The 17,438-nt window shown below is 40.7% G+C and overlaps 2 protein-coding genes across 3 annotated transcripts in view; one reads left to right on the top strand and one right to left on the bottom strand.

Moving 5' to 3' along the window:
• Positions 1-469: 469 nt before the first annotated feature.
• On the bottom strand, positions 470-2,233 carry LOC115780195 (uncharacterized). Its single transcript, XM_030729256.1, has one exon. The coding sequence runs from the start codon at positions 1,757-1,759 to the stop codon at positions 1,112-1,114; it is 648 nt and encodes a 215-aa protein (XP_030585116.1). The 5' UTR covers positions 1,760-2,233; the 3' UTR covers positions 470-1,111.
• Positions 2,234-5,697: 3,464 nt separating this feature from the next.
• nisch (nischarin) overlaps positions 5,698-17,438 on the top strand; it is a 28,599-nt gene continuing 16,858 nt past the window's right edge. For both annotated transcript variants that reach the window (XM_030730340.1, XM_030730341.1), the window contains exons 1-12: positions 5,698-5,895; positions 7,116-7,199; positions 7,980-8,162; positions 11,468-11,516; positions 13,704-13,867; positions 13,973-14,068; positions 15,193-15,288; positions 15,380-15,532; positions 15,925-15,993; positions 16,237-16,422; positions 16,855-16,983; positions 17,218-17,331. In XM_030730340.1, coding sequence (XP_030586200.1) covers positions 5,815-5,895; positions 7,116-7,199; positions 7,980-8,162; positions 11,468-11,516; positions 13,704-13,867; positions 13,973-14,068; positions 15,193-15,288; positions 15,380-15,532; positions 15,925-15,993; positions 16,237-16,422; positions 16,855-16,983; positions 17,218-17,331 — 1,404 coding nt within the window. In that variant the 5' untranslated portion in view covers positions 5,698-5,814. The remainder of the gene's footprint in view (positions 5,896-7,115; positions 7,200-7,979; positions 8,163-11,467; positions 11,517-13,703; positions 13,868-13,972; positions 14,069-15,192; positions 15,289-15,379; positions 15,533-15,924; positions 15,994-16,236; positions 16,423-16,854; positions 16,984-17,217; positions 17,332-17,438) is intronic.

The raw sequence follows: 17,438 nt of genomic DNA on the forward strand, positions 1-17,438 counted from the left end.
TTTATTGCCTAAGTAAACAAAACATGGAAAACAGAAAACAATACAAAAAGTCTCCAAATCAGATTCTCATTAATAACACTGACATACAGCTGCAGATGTGAGAACTTGATTTGGGAGCATTTCTAAGTCTTTTTGTATTGTTTTCTGTGTTTTATGAATATTTGGACAAAAATGCCTTGTGTTGTTTATTAAATAATGCCATCCACTAACTCATCTATGAAATATTTGGATGCTTGTGATGCAGATATATTTTATTTTGTGGATTTATTTTCTTCACTGCTGGTCTCAGTTCCTCCTCCTTTCACACACACTCTCATATGAAATCTTTAAACTGAGTATATATTTTTAGACTGTGTCTTATTTGAACTGTCCTAACGACACAGTGGCTGTCTCTGCAGAAACTTATAATTCACATAAACAAAGACAATCAGTCCACTTTACATTAATCAGATATTTATTTATCTTTTTTATTTATTTATATTTTTTATTCTTTACAGACAAATGCTTTTTTTTTTTTAGAACAATGTTCATCAGCCAATCACCTCAAGCCTAATCGAGTCAGCTCGATATCGATTGGCTGTTTGGGCTCACTCCCACCATCCAGCCCATTTCCCTTTGTGTGCAACAACAATAACAGAAAGGCAGCACTTTACAGCACCCAGACACGCAGCACGTGACCACATTAACCAATCAACAACGATAGAAAAAAAAACAAAAAACAGTCTTAATGTAATTTAAGACAGCAATCTGTAAAAGTTAGTCTTCAACCTGGAAAAATACCAACAGAGTGAGATAATTCAGCCTATTGTGAGTGCTGTTCGTGCCCTTTGAACATCAGTGCCGAGATTTAAAAAAAATACAAAGAGGCAGCGCTTTGCAGGAATGCTTTAAAAAATGACACTCAGTTTAAAAAAAAAATAAGTTAATTTCTGCTGGAAACCAGATGAATTATTCCATCCTGCAAGTAGCTTCTCCAGACGTTAAAGGCTATCTGACATTTAGTAAAAACAAAAACAAAGATGGATGTTTTATTTCTGTGAACATCAAGCAGGACAAACCTGAGCAGGTTCAGTCTTGGTGAAAACAAAATGTCCGCCTGAAAGTTTCCCCTTCAGGGTGTCAGGATGTCATAGAACTCAACAAAGTCCCTCTGCATGAAGTTCTGGCTCTGCATGAGGTCGTCCTCAGAGGGGAAATACTGCATGCTCTCCTCCTGCAGACGCGGACTGCTTTCGTGCAGGAGCAGACTGCCCTCGTGCACGCACAGAGGGTCCTCGTGCAGTACCAGAAACTGTCCCGGTGGCGATGTTGAGCCGTACGGGTTGGGACTGTCCAAGAGGGCTCCCCTGGCGTTCTCCAGGACTCCCAGGTATGAGTCCATATCCGTGAGTTCCGTGTCGCTGTCGGAGCTGCACCCGCTGTCGCTCCCCACGGAGTCACAGCGCATGTGCAGCATCTCGTACTTCTCGTGCATCAGAAACTGGTTGGTGTTCTTGGGGGCCTGCATCCCCCTCACTCTCCTTCCCTTCACGTTGACGGGACGAAGGGACAGCGCCGGCTTCTGGAGGTGTCGGGGATGGTGATGGTGATTGCGCCCTTTCGGCCACCACCCCCCGCTCATCCTCCGCCCCTGTAGGCGCCCCCTGCAGCTCTTGGACCAGCCGTGTTTCTTGCGGCCGTCCCTCTGCAGAGCCTCGCTTCCGCCCTGTAGCAGCTTGGGGTGTTCGCAGATACTCCTGCACATCTTCTCTGAGAGCATTTCCTTGTTTCCTTTCCTTTCTTGATGTCGCCTCTCAGCTACTCCTCCTTCACATCGTCCTCCCCACTCGGTTGCTCACTCAACAATAACAAAGAGAGGCTGGTTTCTCGATGTCTGGCTCAGATCACAAATGACCCTTCCTCCTTTCACTCGAAAGTCTACCTTTTGACTATTTTTTCACTTTTTTTCTTGACCTCTGGCTTCGGCTGGTGCATAGCCTCCTCTGCCTCCCCTTGCAACAGCAGCTTGCCTGCTCGCTTGACTCCCTGTCACGCCCTCTTGTCTCTTTAATGTCTCTTTTTGTCACCCCTTTCTGAATGTGAAATCGGCCCCTTACAGCTCTAATTGGTGACCTGAAGTGAGCGGGGTAAGAGTTTTGAGAGTCTTCCTGCTGATTTAAAGCTGGTTGGTCTCAGATTTAGATTTCTAGTAATGTTGTTCTCCGTTGTTACCATCACAAACTGTGGGTCTGCCTTCTTCTCGGTGTGTTTAAAAGGAGCTGGAAGAATCCATTCACCCAGAAGAAGGCGGGGAGGAGGAGCGTTTTCATGCTTCCCCGCTTCTTGTTTATAACCCTGTAATATGACATTTACTGTAGGTTATTAATTTTAAATATTACTGTAGAGTACTTAAACAAATTTATAAAGCCGATGTAGCTATGCTAAGAGACGTGGTGTGATAGACAGAAAGGGTGCTCCCCTCCGAGTGATCGTTCACTCCGCTTCGGTTTTAGCAGTTGAAATCTGATCCCAGCTGCCGCTGTTCCTTCTCGCCCCCCCTGGAAACACTGCGGTCACGTACAGCAACAATCAGCAGCGGCGCGGACCCGCCAGCGTAACATCGGCCGTTATTTACGGGCTCATACGAGGACCCTGCCCGCACAGCACTGATGAAGCGGCTGTTTTGTATATAACACACTGTAATGGGAGCAAATTTGTGCCTTCTCTGTGTTCATTTCTGCTCTAAAATGGCTTCCGTAAAGACAGCACACCACTCCGTCACTTTGGTTCAAATTAACGGTTTAAAACTTGTGACCAACTGGGCCCACGGGATGGCATTAATCCCCCCACTTTTTCAATAAAAATAATTCTGTGATTTTGTGGTGATGCCAACATTACACGTGAGTTATTTCTAGATCTAGACAGGAGAAGGTCTCGGTCCTCTCCCGAGATCTGTGAAGAACATCTGATGGCCCAGTGACTGGAAAAACTGAGCAGCGGACTCGTTTGTTTTGACTTACCTCAGGCTGTTCATTATCAGTTTTGTAAATGGTTCACTCATTAATCATAATTAAAGATAATTTATGGAAGTGAGTTTGAGAGCCTGGTTTAGCTCGACAACTTTGAAGAAGTTAAAGAACAGCTTTTAAGTTCCTCATATTTTCCAGTTGTTGCAATTCAGACTTTATCTCCGTCCCTCTGCACCTCGGAAGTAGGTAAAGTTGTGCCATAAACCTCCGCTTAGCTAACAGATGTCAAATATTGGACAGATTAAGATGAAATCCTGCACAGACCTATAGTTGAGTTTTATTATCCCCTCATTCTTTTTTTTGTTGGAATCTGTGATTTTAGTGAAATATGTCAACAACTACTGCAGGATGCGGTAGTTGTTGACATATTTCATTTTTTTTTTTTAAATTCACCACAGCATAAACTGCAATAACTCTGGTGATCATTTGACCTCCAGCGCCATCATCTGGTCAAACATGTTCAAACATGTGCAAAAATAACGGGCGCAAATATACGTGCAAACGAAAGGTACTGTACAGCATGTACTCCCTCTGCCAGCGTGTTTGTAGTACAGCATGTAGTACAGTTTGGACTGTTTTAAGTCGATGTAATCTGTGCAAGAAATTATTAGTAAGGTAAAAAAAAAAAAGTAGATATCCTTATTTATCTGAAGTCTTGGTTAAAAAAAAACTGGATTTCCTTGTTTTTGATTTTCTTGGTTGTTGTTATTCTTGTGTCTTTGTGTGTGCGCTTATGACCTTCTTCTCTTAATTGTCTGCAGCAGATCATTAAACAGTATAATTCCCCAGCACTGCTGAATTAACACTTGTGTATTGTATATATTCCCCATCTTCCATCCATCCATCCATTCTCTTCCGCTTATCCTGCTCAGGGTCGCCGGGGGGCTGCAGCCTATCCCAGCTGTCATAGGGCAAAAGGCAGGGTACACCCTGTACTTGTATTTAAATATTATTTGTGCAAATAATAAAGAGTCCATGGGTTTGAATGCAGTTTGGCAGATGATAGCATGTCCAACTAGTAAATGAGGAAGGTAAACAGGGTAAGCATTATTTGTTAACATTGCCATTGTGAGCATGCCAACCTGCGAAAGTGCTGTGAGTGACGTGTTAGCTCTTAATCTTGTCATCTAATCAGAAGAGGAAGAATGCAGCTCTTATTATTCTCTTCAGTTCAAATCTGTTTATTTAATCAACAAATCATACCCCCATGAAGGACCACAAGCCCGTGAGTCTGCAGCTGCACAGTGACCCCCTGTGGCTGTGGTGTAGTTGTGTTAAATGGAGCGGCTTAAAGAAGAAGGAATGGAAGCATTTTTTATGTGACCTATCCAGGAAAATGAATGGAGATGTCTAGTAGACCAGATTATTTAACACACTGCAGAGCTGCGGTAACTACAGAGGGATAAAGTTCATTACTCACACCATGAAGATATGCTGAGAAAGAGCACTACAGATGTGAGCTTTGCTTTGAGAGTGCTGATGGAGAAGCATAGAGAAGGTCAGAAGGCGTTGCACTGTGATGACAGGCTGCCAAGACAGGAACTGTGGTACTGCAGGAGGAAGTCAGGAGTTGCAGAGAAGCATGTGAGGGTGCAGGACATGTCTGAGGGCAGTGAGACAGCAGTGAAGTGTGTGGTAGGAGTGACAGATGGGTTCAAGGTGGGGTGGGAATACATCAGGGATTTGCTCTGAGCCCCTTCTTGCCTGCTGTGGTGATGGACAGGCTGACAGGTGAGGTCAAGCAGGGGTCTCCATTAACTATGATGTTTGCATTACATTGTGATCTGTAGTGAGAGTAGGGAGCAGGTGGAAGAGAGCCTGGAAAGGTGGAGGTATGCACTGGAGAGGAGTGAAAGTCAGTAAAAGCAATACAGAATACATGTAAGTGAATGAGAGGGAGACAGATGGAAAGGTGAACATGCAAGGAGCAGAGGTAGTGAAGGTGGCTGAATTTAAATACCTCGGGCCAACCAATGGGCAGTGCACAAGAGAGGTGAAGAAGAGAGCACAGGCTGGGTGGAGTGGGTGGAGATGAGTGTCAGGGGTGATTTGTTACAGAAGGATAGCAGCAAGAGTGAAAGGGAAGGTTTACAAGAGAAAGTGATGTATTACCTTGAATTTTTTAATTAAAAAATATAAACAACACAGGCATTTGGCTATAAATTGCTAATGCTACCCAGTCATATGTAACGTGCTGATGCCAATATATGACCCACTTGCCACTGGGACACAAACTTCAATGCAAGTTGAAGCAGTAAATTTAGGTCAGAGTAATGAATAATATTGCAAACTAACCACCTCCTATTACCAGTTTTAATTCACTTTTTATATAAAAATAAATAAAATACATTTATATAAATATGTACATACTTGTGAGTAATTTCAAACTGAATTTCTGGTATTACTGCGGTCCACTTGCAGTACCTTCGCGACCCACCAGGGGGCCCCAGTTCACACTTTGGGAATCACTGGGCTACGGTGTGATGCAAGGACATCTGCGCATTTTTAATATAAGATCTTTTTTTTTTTAAATTAAAGAAAATTGAATAAAGTAAAAGGGGTAAGAAAGAAAAAAAAGAAACAGGAAACTGCGAAAAAAAGGTGACCATAACAGTGCATGTAAATTGACAACTTTTAAATAAAGTTTTTTTTTTTTTTAACCAGTCACCTGCTTCGTTCAACACCACAACAAACATGGCGGCAGGAGGCGGCTGATTGTAAAGAAACGCTGGGCGTCTTATGCAGCCGTTTTAAACAATAGCTTTTGTCTTAATAACAGATAATATCCCGTCGCCCAGATCTCAGCATGGAGCCCGTCCCGTTTCCGGAGGAGGTCCTGGAGAGAAAAGTGTCTGTGGTCGGGTCGGAGTTGGTGGAAAACTATACTGTAAGCTCCGCTCAGCGTCGGTTAGCTTAGCCTGTAGCTTTTTTCCCGGCTTCAGGTGTGTCAGAGTAACAGCGAGTAATACTTGAAGGAAGCCAGCGAACAATGGTTGTATTGCACTGGACGTTATATAAACATTAATCCAGGCGTTGTGTTTTCATCCTTCAGAGGCCGGGGAAGGAAGCCGGCAGAGCCGCTAATGGCTTACTGCCGCGTTGTCACACACGGTTTCGGTTTGTTTACAGTGTTTCCTCATAAATCTGTGGACCTGATAAGAGATTATTTCTTTTTCTGTTCCTGTATTTATAACTGTATGCTGTGTGTGTAACGCTGTGTACTATTTCATATGACTGACAACCTAGTTTTCTCCTGTTGCCTCTCGTAAGTTAAATCGAGTCTCAGGGCAGCATATTTCCTCCAGGACAGAAAAAACGCCGGTTTTTTAAATTGATAATTAATATAGGACACTCAGCTTTAAAAAGCTAAGCCTCTTTCTGTTAGTAATGTCACCAAGCTTCATGTGGAAGCGTAATGCATTCACTTTTTTGACCTGTTTTTCTGAGTTAAAGAGATGCCTTTAATCCCCAAAGAGCCTGAAAGCTTGGTTTCATGAGCATTAATGGATCCCACTGCTTAGTTTAATATAATTTGATTTGGTTGAGGGTTGAAGCATTGGACGACTTTGCATTTTAGATGCGTTAACTTTTACCTGAAGCCTTGTCAGTTCATTTAATCCTGGAAACACTGCAACGCCCAACAGGCAACTGTCTGTAAGAGAACTGCCTGCATAACTCAAACATACCTCAAGTACATTGTATTGTTTTATGGTATTTCCCAAAGATGAGACCTGTTTCTGAGGGAGAGGCCAATCCCTCCTTAAACGTGGTTGGGTGTGCACATACTCCCGGTTACATTTACAGTTAATTATCTGGACACTGATCAGGGGTTTTCCTTAGAATGTGAGCATGATTAGTCTGCATATAGTTATGGCAAAGAGTTTGTGCATTTTTCTGTTATTTCTGGTAGTTTGATTTAAAAATGTATTTAAAGATTGAATGAATTTAAACCCACTTAAAATACAATTGGTTAAGAATATTTTGTGACAGTCCTGGTGATTTTCCTTTTGTGGAAGGTCCAAAGCTCTTTGGTGGGCAATACTTCTTATATACTGGAAAATGCCTGCCGGCTCAAAGATTTTAATATATGCTTCTCTGGTGTTTCAGGTCTACATCATTGATGTGACGGATGGACAACACAGGTGGACAGTGAAGCACCGTTACAGTGACTTCTACGACCTCCACGAGAAGGTAAGAGATCAGTGGGCCAGCAAGCAGCCTTATGCCACCATCAATAATTCAGCTGTTTAGTCAGCAAAATTAAGTTTTGTAATCAGTTCTGGTAAATTAACAACAGGATAGATGTGTCCTTTTTGAGTTCATGAGTTGTGTAGTGTTCATTTAGTTTTAGAAATGCATGTTATAATACTTCTGGGAATTGTCTACCCAGCGTTTGCAAGAATTGAAGAGGAAACTCAAGCTGATTTTTAATATTAACCTCTTTATTTTCATATTGTAAATACTTAAAAATGTGTGTTTATTTTTAAAGATTATTCCAGTAATGGAAAATCAGCCACCAGATGTGTATAAAAGTCTACGGTCTTTTCTAACAACAGTTGTAGGGTGTTTTTCTGAGTGTATATGTCACCAAGTATTTGTACAAGTAGAATAAAATTAATTTTATTTAAGAGAATAAATGGCTTTACATTAAGTGTGTTGCTGCTATTTAGCAAATGTAAGATAAAGAAGAATGTCAGGAAAAAAGAAATCAGTAGTGCAAGGGTTAAAATGTTTAAAGTTTCCTACACATGAAATCAGATTATTTAATATTTTTGCAGGAATCTTTATTTTAACGTAGGAAGTCTCAGCTTCCTACAAAAGTGTGTAAATGATTTTTTTTATGGTTTAGTTTCTAAACATACTGGTGCTTTAGACTCAGAGTTTGTGTAATTTTTTTTGCCCTGCAAATGCACATTATTTTATTATGAAAACTGATCCTGGTTTTAATCTTGATGTTTGTTTCTCCTCCAGCTTGCAGCAGAGAAAAAGGTGGACCGACGGCTGCTTCCTCCTAAGAAGATCTTGGGAAAGAACTCGAAGAGTCTGGTGGAGCGGCGGCAGAAGGAGCTGGAGCTCTACTTGCAGACTCTTCTCCAGCAGTTTCCTCAAGCCACGCCCACTCCACTCGCCAATTTCCTGCATTTTCATCTTTACGTGAGTACAACCTTTAAACAGGGGTGTAATTCATGGTTTAGCATAAACCTCGGTTTGGAGTCGAACTCTGTTAGGACTTCAGTACATCAGAGAAAGTGAGGCCAGAGAGTGACGCAGGGTGATCAGATCCAGATGTTCCTGTTCGTCACACTGTAACTCTGTTAAATACATTTGAGATTACTAGTCAGGTTCTTCACACCAAACCAGTCAAACAATTCCCTTATGTTCACTTCTCCATTTTTTTTTTTCCTGTTTCAACACAGAGCTTCGTGTTGAAAGAAAACAGACTGTTGATACAGTACAGTCTTTTTTTTTTAAATACCCACCAAATATTAAATAACAGTTCCTACAATTATGTACATTACTTTTATTTAGTTTTACTTATTAAGCTCCTTATTGTTCTTTATTTAGCACGGAGTTTTAAAAAAAACTTTTTTTTCTCCACCTTTTGTGCAATCTATACTTATTGACACATTTTTGTCCTATTGAATTTATTTGATTGAGCTTTTTTTTTTGTTAGAGGTTGTGTTTCATGTTTTGTAGCACAAGAGTTTCCCAACTTAATTATGTCTTTTCTTAAATGTGAAATTATCGGCTCAAATGGTTCTCAACTGTTAACTGTTGTGTTTTTCTGAGCCAGAGAAAGTTTAAGCTGTTCATTTTATGTTGGGGAAGAAAGTCATCATGCTAAAGTGGATTAAGACAAATCATTCCTCGAGTTAAGGGCTTTAAAACATTCTGTTCTGTATCATGTTTGTACTTGTCACGGTATTTTGCACAATGGAGCATTTTGTTTTTAAGAATGGATCACGTCATGAGTTTGGCTGCCTCTTTCATCTGAGCCAGAGGTCTGAACCATCGTCAGTTGTCTTACAGACAGAGACATCCCAGCAAACATTTCAGCGCTAAGTAACCATCTTTAACTGGTCTTTTCTCAAAGTCTAGTCTTGGTTGGAAAATAGACCCAAAGTTCACTGTTTGGTGGACCCACGTCTTGAGTGTGACCTGGATGTCTTTGTCAGACTTGCTAGCAAGAGAGAGTTTTTGAATTGTTCTATATCATTTTTATATAGAGTGGAACAAAATGAAGTCCTTGATTGAGATGAGTAAGAACCTCGAGGAAAAAAAAATTCATCTCATGGATTTCTTGAACTCCTGAAATCTCACTCTGTGTGTGTGATGACAGAGACAGCGATCACATGATGACAATGACAGATTAACAACAAGGGGCCACTGTTTTCAGAAGCCTGCGCAACAAAGTGCATGTAGTCATGTGTGAAGTGAACAGCATGTGACCGCAGCAGACAGGGTTGTTTGGAGTGATTATAGAAATCTGTATTTGCTGTTTGATATTCAGCTACATGGAAGTGCAACACATCTGGAAGGAAAACAGCTGAGACAGCTGAGAGATCCAGGTGTCTCTAACTAATCTGGAGTTTTTTTATCCAGTTGTAGGGTTCCTGTAAATTCTTAACTAGCTGACTTTTTTTACAAACATATCTGAAAGATCAGTTTTGTTTAATATTTGTTGAAGTTAAATTTAAAACAAAAAACTTTAACATCAAAACAAAATCAGTCAGAAAGTCAAAAACAACATGAGCCCACGATCGGCTGCAGTGATAGGAATCATAAACCGGTTGCAGCTGAGAAAGCATGCCTCCAAGCATTATTTTTATCAGTGCTGGCGTGTCTTTCTGGCAGTTACACATTGCTTAACAGTGACATCAAACTTATATCAGTGGAGTTTTTGCATGCCTGAGTCACATGCCAGTGTTCAGACTCAGTGCTGACACTGGAAATCTTTTAGGTTTAGACCTTTTTTCACACAGAAAACAGATCAGGAACCAACAATGGAATCAATAGAGTCTGACCTATGATCTGCATCTATGCTAACGTTGGTGTCAAGTCAATTTACAGATAAGTAAATATGATAACAGTATCACAAAAGAAAGGGAAGTTCAGTAATAAAAATTACAGTTAGAATCAAGAAAGACTTTTATTACACAGAGAATTAAAAAAATGACAGTGATTCATTAATTCAAAATCTAAATGTGATGTAAGAAGCCTAAATATAAAATGAATGCAGATATTGTAGGAAATATTTTCTGTTTGCTGCTACTTTGACAGACCTCTGTTAGAGAACATGTTCAGCTCCATGTTTGATAAGCAGAGGATGGTCTGGATCAGTTAATATCAACATCTATTAATCACTTTCATTCAGATGACCTCTGCACCAGCTGATGGAGGAATCCAAACAGTCTGTTGATTCAGACTGGATTCAAACAGCAACAGCAGTAACAAATTCCTTCAGCATTTAACATGGATGCAATCCAGCAGCTAGCAGTTCAATATTTAGACCACAGAAATGTTGTTTTGTGGTAACATGTCTGGGATTTCACCACTTTTAATCAGAACGACTGCAGTAACTCCAAATTTCTTCTTACCGGTCAGACTAACATCCCTGTCTGCCCGAAAAGTCCTGAAAATGTCTCACCGAGCTCAACCTTATTAAATCTTGACTTCACAAGACACAACGTAGCCATTTCACAATCACATAAAACACAATGAGCAAGAAAAGTAAACTTTACCAGGTGATAAAGTCATTAAAATGAAAAAGCATCAAAAAACGAGAACTACTGCAACAGGCTGTCACTGAGCATGGAGCTAGAAAGAAAAATGGTTAAAAAAAATAAATACATTTAGTAGGGTGGACAAAAAAGTTGGATGCATTACAACACATGAGAATTTAACAGTGCTTGTTCAAAGACAATTTATGATGTCCTATTGTCAACTCAACCTCAATAAAATCTTATCAACATCCATCTGTAATCAGCTTTTGAGCAGGAAAGAAGTAAGATTTTATCTTTTTGAAATGTTTTTGAAAGATTTTTATCAAGATTTTTCCAATAAATTCAGGATACACTTCCCACAATCGTGACTACAAAGCAAAGAAAACAAAAGGACAGAACGTATGCAGAACACAGATTTAGATACTTGAAAAGTCATAAACCTAAAGGTACTTTTGCCTGCTTCCTTATTTCCCAAAAGGTTACCACTGCTGATCTCATTTGGCATGGATTTTGTGCCGGGACCCTCCCAATCATCCAGGCTTGGGACTGGGACTACAGTTCCATAGCTTGTGATCAGGCCCAATAAAATCTTATTACTCAGGTGTTTCTTGGTTGTTTTATTGACCATACACGATCTAACATTAAGTTCAGTTAATTTGCAGTTGATGTGTCCACGTTCAAGTAATAACAAATTTTAATTAATTTGAAGTCAATTTAGTTTTTTCTGTCTCACAGGAAATAAATGGCATCACTGCAGCGCTGGCAGAGGAGTTGTTCCATAAAGGTAAGATTTTGAACTTTGACCTGCTTCCTCTCGTGTCGCGTTTCAAGAACTGTTAACTATTAATGAGTCTGCTTCAGTGGAGCGTTGTCTCCTCTGTGTAGCTGCAGAAGCCCTGCATGGAGTTGTTCCCACCATTGGTAAAACAAAATTCACTGAGCCAGAAAGCTTTAAAACGCAAATCTACAGGGACAGTAGGTATTTACTGAGTCACTAGGACACAGGAGACGCAGTGGACTTGCTTTACAGGTGCTGTTAACATCTGATTTTTAAATTACTTTGTGAAGCAGTAACTGTGAACATAAAACAGACTTGCCTTTAATCAAAATGTTAATTGTTTTGCTTAAACCAAAGGGTCCATACCACAGTATGGGTTTGCAAAGTGTGAAAATTGTATAGAAATAATTAATAGTTTCAGTTTTTCAATAACATTCACATCTGTTCCCGGCGTGAGGATGCCAGCGCAGGAGTCGACATTTATGGAAAGTTCAAATTATTTCTAGATCTCAACAAGTTGTTGAATCAAAAAGAAAGAAGTAAAGTACAAGTGTGTTTAGCTCCATAATACTCCGAAGCTTTTGTAGTGGATATACAAAAGCCCCAAAATTGTAATGCTCAAATAATGACTGTTTACTGTATAAAATAAGCATAATTTTATCCATGCATCTCAAACTTTCTAACATTTAATAAAAAAAGTGTTAAACCAGAATATGTTTTAGATTCTTCAAAGTAGGCACCTCTTGCTCAGATGACAGCTTTGCACAGCTTGGTATTTTTTCAGTCAGCTTTATGAGGAGTGGCTTTCAGCTGTACTTTGTCAAGAGTTAATTTCTTGAATTTCTTGCCCCCTTAATGTTTTTGAGACCATCAGTTGTGTTCTGAAGAGGTAGAGTTGGTATATAGTGAATAGCCCTGTTTGGGTAATGTTCTAATCCATATTATGGCAAGAACTACTCAAGTAAAGAAAAAAACTGCAGTTCATCATTACTTTCAGAAATGAAGGTCAGTCAATCTGAAAAAAAGAACTTTGAAAGTCTCCTCAAGTGCAGTCGCAAAGACCATCAAACGTTCTGATGAAACTGGCTCTCATCAGGACCGCCCCAGGAAAGGAAGACCAAGAGTTCCCTCTGCTGCACAGGAGAGGTTCATCAGAGTTACCAGCCTCAGAAACCGCAAGTAAGAGGCCACCTAAATGCTTCAGAGTTCAAGTAGCACACACATCTCAACATAAGTTGATCAGAGAAGACTGCATGAATCTGGACTTTATGGTCGAATTTCTGCAAAGAAGCCACTTCCAAGGAAGAACAAGAGGAACAGAATGGCTTGGACCAAGGGACACAAGGAATGGACATTAGACCAGTGGAAATCTGTCTTTTGATTTTTGGTTCCATTCAAGATGCAAGATGCAGAAAAGGTGAGCGGATGGTTCCTATGTGTGTAGTTCCCACCGTGAAGTATGGAGGAGGAAGTGTGATGGTATGGGGGTGCTTTGCTGGTGACACTATTGGTGATTTATTCAAAATCCAAGGTACACTTAAGCAGCATGGCTCCCACAGCATTCTGCACTGACATGCCATCCCATCTGGTTTGCGCTTAGTGGGACCATCATTTGTTTTTCAACGGGACAGTGACCCCAAACACACCTCCAGCTTATGTAAGGGCTATTTGACCAAGAAACAGGGTGATGGAGTGCTGCATCAGATGACCTGGCCTCCATTATCACCTGCTCTAAACCCAATTTATATGGTTTGGGATGAGTTGGACTGCAGAGTGAAGGCAAAGCAGCCAATTAGTGCTCAGCACCTCTGGGAACTCCTTCAAGACTGTTGGAAAACCATTTCAGGTGATGACCTCATCAAGCTGATTGAGAGAATGCCAAGAGTCTGCAAAGCTGTAATCAAAGCAAAATGTCCCCACTTTGAAGAATCTAAAACATATTTTGGTTTGTTTAACACTTTTAAATTTACTACATGATTCCTTATGTGTTCCTTTATAGGCTGGATGGCTTCAGTATTAATTTGCGATGTAGGAAAAATAAAAACAGGTGTGCCAAAATTTTTGACTGGTACTACATATTTAAAATATGTGGATTTTCCTTTTTTGTAACATTTGTTTTAAAATCAGAACTCTAATGAAAAGATTACTTTGGCACCTCTGGTTTGTACAGACTGTCTTGTTTGTGTGCTGTAGGTGAGCATTTGCTGCAAGCCGGCGAGGTATTTTCTCTCCGTCCTCTGCAGCTCTACTCCGTCTCCCAGCAGCTGCGGATGGCCAAACCGACGTGCTGCAACGGAGATGCCAAAACTGACCTGGGACACATCCTGGACTTCACCTGCAGGCTGCGATACCTCAAGGTTGTACGCCACGTAGTTTACCAGTAATCCCTGTTGTGTAGCTTACTTCTGAGCAGCAGAGGGGGGGGGTGAAGTTTCTTACTGGTCTTTGTCTTTGTTTCTCAGATTTCTGGTACCAGAGGTCCAGTAGGAAGCAGTAACATCCAGGAGACAAATCTCCCCTTTGATCTGTCTGTTTTTAAAGCCCTGCTGCAAATTGAGGTAACTGTACCTTTCTGCACACATGCAGGAGTCCTGTGTCACTCATATCATGTTTATGTATCCACACATAGTGTGTGTTATTGGTGCATACAATTTGCAATTTGAAGCCGCGGCGTGTTTAGAGTGAGGACATGTTAACATCCACCGAGGCCTTCAAGGTCGGCTCAATGATTTATTGGTTAAAAAATCGATAAAGAGCCTTATAACTTAAAAACTATGATTCTTACAAGTGTGGTGTGTATTGTCAGCATATAGGAAGTACTGTATAAAGAATTAAAATATCATGTCACCTTTGACCTCTGACCTCTCCTTTAAGGTCAATAGATTTATCTGAAAATCAAGGTGATAAAAATGCTATATAGAGCTATTTAAAACTGTTTCTTACTGCCATTGTTTGTATTGACAGGCATGTAGGCATATAGGGAATGATGTATGGGGGATTCTAAAATCACGTCACATTTGACCTCTGACCTTACATATATATATATATATATATATATATAATTTTTTTTTTTTTTTTTTGCATTTTTGCATCAGTGGAGGGAGACAAGAAATGGGGGAAAGATACAGGGGAAGACACGTGGACAAATTGGCAACAGGCCGGGACTCGAACCCGCACCGCAACGCGGCATATGTTTGTGGTCGCCGGCTTCACCACTAAGCCACCCGGGCGCACAGACAAAATGAATATACAGAAAATAAAATACAATTCCCTTAGAAGTAAATCCTGCACAGAGAGTGAGCTCCCTCGGTGGAGGTTTGAGCTCTTGGAGAGCTTCGTGTTTAATCTGAATTTCACTCCAGAGTTCAAAAAGAAAATATCTAATTCTGACAGTTCTGACACAGCAGCCTTTATCATTCTTTCAAGAGTATTTAATGTCAATAATCAGTGGACGGATGGTGTCCTTCATCTTTTAGCACACAGAATTGTCTTTTTATTTGTCTCCAGTTTTGACTGAAAGAAAAAGAGTCATAAATTTAACATTTTTAAACTGAGATACTAACTCAGTCTCTGAGTGCTGGACTGTAGTCATACATGAAGGATTTTTCATTTTTAAACGTCATCAGTTTATTAACTATCCTGTGATGATTTTTTTTTTTTTTTTAATATTCTCTGTTTTCAGATCACTGAGTGCAGCTCTCAGCAGATTCGTGGTTTGCCCTTTCTGAGGTCGAGCCTGGCGACAATGAGCGTCCATCGCTCCTCTGAATCCATGATGGTACATGTTGGAGCCTACACAGTGCGTGTCTGAGTATTATGTTGTGTGTTGCACTATACTGATGTGTGTTTTATTTACATAAACCCCTCAGGCTATCCTGGTCCCAGAGGCGAGCGAGTTCTCGCAGTGGGAGCCTGAGGGGGTGGAGTCTGGGTGTCCGGTCACTGCTGTTATTCCTGCGTGGAGAAACCTGACCACGCTGGACATGAGCCACAACTGCATCAGTACCATCGACAACTCAGTGGTGAGACACACACCCACAAACCTACAACAGCAGCAGCTTCATCCGGAGTTCAGTCGATGATTATGCGTAAAAGCTTTTTATGTTTTCGTCATCAGAGGAAGAAATACTCAGAGTTGGTCTGTTTCACATTACTGAAAAGAAAGTGTTCACAGCCAGGACTGTTTCCTCGGGATGACTGTATATGGGCTGTCTAGTCTCACTGAGATTATACAGAGCCACACGTGTTAGTTCTCAGGATTAAAATATTAGCTGTTGTATCAGCAGGCCAGGGCACACTTTTTCAGTCTCTCTGTCTTTACATGGAGCTATAAACAACTTGGTATGTAAATAAAGTCATAATTTTGTCCCACTGATCAGCTTCAGTGTGCTCAGATTGAGTTTGTCTGTTTTAGAAACTGATCCCTAAGGTGGAGTTTCTGGATCTGAGCTACAACCAACTGTCCTCAGTGGAAAACCTCCAGGTATGTGACAGAATGAATGAGGACAGGTCGTGCCTCAAATCCGTGTCTGCATAATTCCTAAAGTAACAAAATTATTTTAATAGTTGATAAAATAAACAAAATGATTATTTTCTGGATGACTGGATTAGTTCGATAACAATAAATGTCCTTCCTCACGGCACTTGTAATGGTGTAAAATACGTGACGTGTTGTTTGTGTAAATTGTCACTGAATAGTGTTGACCTACTTGTTTTGTGTTCACAGCACCTGTACAATCTGGTCCACGTAGACCTGTCTTATAACAGCCTCCGGGTCCTGGAAGCAGCTCACACTCGTCTGGGGAACATCAAAACCTTGAGCCTGGCTGGTAACCAGCTGGACCGACTGACCGGTCTCACCAAGCTTTATTCTCTGGTCAACCTGGACCTGAGCCACAACCAGCTGGCACAGGTAACCACACCAAGCATGCCCCAATGGGATAGATATGTTTGCCTTTCATGGTTGGTTGCAAGACTGCAAATATAAATTTTCTGCTCAGTTTTTAGTTTTTTAGAGTTCTATGTAAAATTGCATTAAAAGAAATGGATACATTTAAATGAACATTTTACCAGAGGTGGACATTGGGCCAACTTAGAAGAAGTTTACTTTTAGAACGGTTCTGCATCTGGATCTAGATCCAGGAATGGTTTTACAGCATCTTGCATTTTCACAAATAAATATCAAGTTGAAACAAGAAAAGCTGAGAGATGTCATCTTAATATTTGCAAAAAATATCACAAACCAACTTCTGTCTGGATCTGGGAGTTTGATTCATCGAGCGCGTGCAGGGAATTTTCAGCCTTGGCTGAGGTATGCAGCCTCTTGATTTCTGTTTTTTCCCAGTTGGAGGAAATCAGGAACATTGGCTCTCTGCCCTGTCTGGAAAAACTCAACCTGTCCAGTAACCCCATGTGCATCATCCCAGACTACAGAACCAAAGTCCTGGCCCAGTTTGGAGATCGTGCTGCAGAGGTATGCCACCAAAACCAACACACACTATTAATCCTGCTATACTGTTACTATTTCAGCACAGCCAAAAGTATCCAGTATTCTTTTCACTCCTTTCTCATTGGACTGTCACTGCTTGTACTATTGCAACACTCAAATCATCCACTTCACCACAGTGCTTGTTTTTCTGTTCTGCTACTATTTTTTGCTGTTTTTTGTATGTTTGTGTTAATTCTTCATTTGTTTTTACATTTTTAGGTTTGTCTGGACTGCAAAGCAACGACGGAAAAGGAGCTCGACACTGTGGAAGTGCTGAAAGCCATTCAGAAAGCCAAAGAAGCCAAAGATCGCATGAGCAACAGCGACAAGAAGGTAGACTCTGTCACTGTGAGGCACACGGATGGGCTCAGTATCAGTTTATATGGTTAAGCATTTGTGTCAGTTACACCGATAGAAGTTTTCACAGTAAATCTTACTGA

The sequence above is a fragment of the Archocentrus centrarchus genome, chromosome 5, assembly GCF_007364275.1.
Source record: "Archocentrus centrarchus isolate MPI-CPG fArcCen1 chromosome 5, fArcCen1, whole genome shotgun sequence".
Taxonomy (NCBI): Eukaryota; Metazoa; Chordata; class Actinopteri; order Cichliformes; family Cichlidae; genus Archocentrus; species Archocentrus centrarchus.

Excerpts from the sequence above, each read along its gene's own strand:
- LOC115780195 (XM_030729256.1), bottom strand. The coding sequence starts at position 1,759 with ATGCTCTCAGAGAAGATGTGCAGGAGTATCTGCGAACACCCCAAGCTG.